Source organism: Phoenix dactylifera, chromosome 10 (genome assembly GCF_009389715.1).
Source record: "Phoenix dactylifera cultivar Barhee BC4 chromosome 10, palm_55x_up_171113_PBpolish2nd_filt_p, whole genome shotgun sequence".
Lineage (NCBI taxonomy): Eukaryota > Viridiplantae > Streptophyta > Magnoliopsida > Arecales > Arecaceae > Phoenix > Phoenix dactylifera.
The window spans coordinates 8,679,886-8,682,392 of NC_052401.1; the positions used below are offsets into that span (position 1 = coordinate 8,679,886).

The 2,507-nt window shown below is 39.0% G+C and overlaps 1 protein-coding gene across 1 annotated transcript; it reads left to right on the forward strand.

The window, feature by feature from the left end:
• Positions 1 to 1,049: 1,049 nt before the first annotated feature.
• LOC103715847 lies at positions 1,050 to 1,832 on the forward strand. The gene has a single exon (XM_008803614.4). It carries the CDS (start codon positions 1,210 to 1,212, stop codon positions 1,510 to 1,512), a length of 303 nt encoding a protein of 100 aa, XP_008801836.1. The 5' UTR covers positions 1,050 to 1,209; the 3' UTR covers positions 1,513 to 1,832.
• Positions 1,833 to 2,507: the final 675 nt, after the last annotated feature.

Sequence of the window (2,507 nt, forward strand, 5' to 3'; positions counted from 1 at the left end):
TTATATATTAATATTTTGAGTTTTTTTATTTATCATTGTATTGTATACTTGACATTGTGATGCACATGTATCGCGAACCGCTATGCAAATACTGAAGTCCGTACTATAAAAAGTCTTCGTGTGACTTAGTTTGCGGTAGGTTGTTTGTTTATGACTTTGATTTTCTACTAGTTCAATCTAATTTTGTTAGCTCTTTCACTCCAAGCAGCCATAACTTCCTCACCTTTCTTCCTCCAACTTTTCCAACATCCAATCTCCCCATCAATTAGAGCCCAATTTCGGTCAAAAAAGAATTCGTTATGAACAAAGAACAAGTTACGACAACATGATTAAAAGGAATAAGTCAATTAGACAAAGAAACATTGACATGTGAAGAACCTTTGCAACTGAGATCCGATCTATCAATCCAACCTATGAACGATCCACTTTAAACAAGTTTGAGTTTGACATAACTAGGTTACGATCATAATGGGTCAACCCGTCTGAACTTGTTTTTTAAATGAGTTGGTTCAAAATTTAATATTTAACATGTTTAACCCATTTTGATCTGTTTAATAATTAAATCAGATTATAATGTGATCCCTTTAATCTGTTTAAAATCTGTTCTGATCTGTTCAACCTGTTTAAATCTATTTAATCTGTTAAAAATTTGTTAAATCCGTTTAACTTATTTAATAAATGAGTTACTTGAGTCGAATCAAGTTATATATTTAATAAAAAAAGATTATATTCAGATTTGAAAGTTTGACTCATTTAATAAACACATCAGACTTTGGGTTGATAAATTTTTGACTCTATGCACATTCAATCCGATCCGACTATATTGCGCCCTCCATTCGCAACCCTCAAAATCTCCAAATGCCAAAATAGCCTTCTACGGTTCGTTCCGTCCCACAAAACGGAACCCCGGAAGTCCACAGGAAAGGAAGCAAGAAAGCGGAGCCCCCCACGCCTCCCCTATCCCACTCCCTTCCAAACCCCGTCCGGCCACTAAAATCCCCAATCCAAAAATATATCGGAACTCCCTCAAACACGCCAGACGTGGACTCTTCCTTCCCCAAGCAAAACATGTGACACCTGATCTCTCACCCACGTCCTATATTATATAATCTCTCACCCAATCTCTCCCCCTCTCCAATTATATTCTTCCGTATATACCATTAGATTTCTTCCCCTAGTCCGCGGCCTCCCGGCGGAGGAGTTTCTCTGATGGGTCCGTTGGTGGTGGTGTCGCAGCTGGCGACGGGGCTGGGGGTGCTGGCCGGGGCGATGCTGGTCAAGTCGGCGATGGAGCAGCCGATGGCCGGGCCCGGGGGGTGGCAGCCGCCGCGGTGCGCCACGTGCAACGGCACCGGCCGGGTCGCGTGCCTCTGCTCCCGGTGGTCCGACGGGGACGTCGGGTGCCGGACCTGCGCCGGATCCGGCCGCATGGCCTGCAGCAGCTGCGGCGGGTCCGGCACCGGCCGGCCCAGCCCGGTCCAGATCAACCTCCGGTCCAACCGGCGGCCGTAGGTACAAGAGAAGGAGAAATATTGAAGATCAGCTTATGTATGGGGTTAGTGTACAAGATGGAGCTGATGCCTGTTCTTTCCACTGTACTATATCAGCATCTAATTATAGAAAAAAAGGAAAAGAAAAAAAAAGAGACAAAACTCAGTTTACGAAGCAAGATATGTTGTTGCTTTCTATCTTTTTGCTATGTTACACTTAGTGGTCACTTAATTTTAGTGGTGTATTATGACTCTTTTGAGGAAATTTTGATGTGATATGTACATCTGGATGTTCAAGTTCATAATATATGCTAACATGGCTATAAAAAAGTTCGATTTTGAGGGTCTTGCGTGATGATTGTTGTGAGTAATTCTAACTTGAACTCGTATGCTAGAACTTGAAATTTGTGGACTTATGGCACTGAAGTTTCATCTTCCGATTTTTTTTTAATAAAAATAATTTTTTTTTACTTGCTATATCTTATTATTGATGGTGCTATGAATCTCTTTCTATGACCTTGTAAAGGCAGTGAGAGACATGGTTGTATTGAGATGGTATTATCACGCCCCAAATTTAATGCATAACGGATGCTGCATATCTATATAGCAGACTATATAACCATACAAGGCTATAGATCATATCAAAATAATAATAATTTCGAAAAAATTAATTCAATTAAGAACTTTTTTAAATGGTTCTTATTCCAAAGTGACATAAGTCAGCATTTGCTAATTATTAACATAAATCAAATAAATTTTTCTAACTAGTCTGACTAAAACTTCAATAGCTAAAAGTATCTTTAAAGAACTAGCGCATTCCCCAAGCCCCAAGCAATCATACATCCAAATATGAAAAACAGAAAAAACATAATAATGAGCTAAACTAGCCCAGTAAGTAACATAACATCCCAAAATGGGGTCAAGCATGCCAAATAAAAATATTAACTAAAAAATAAATTATTTCTCAAATAATGCATATTTTTTTAAAAGTATATTATTGTTTTTATAAAGAAATAC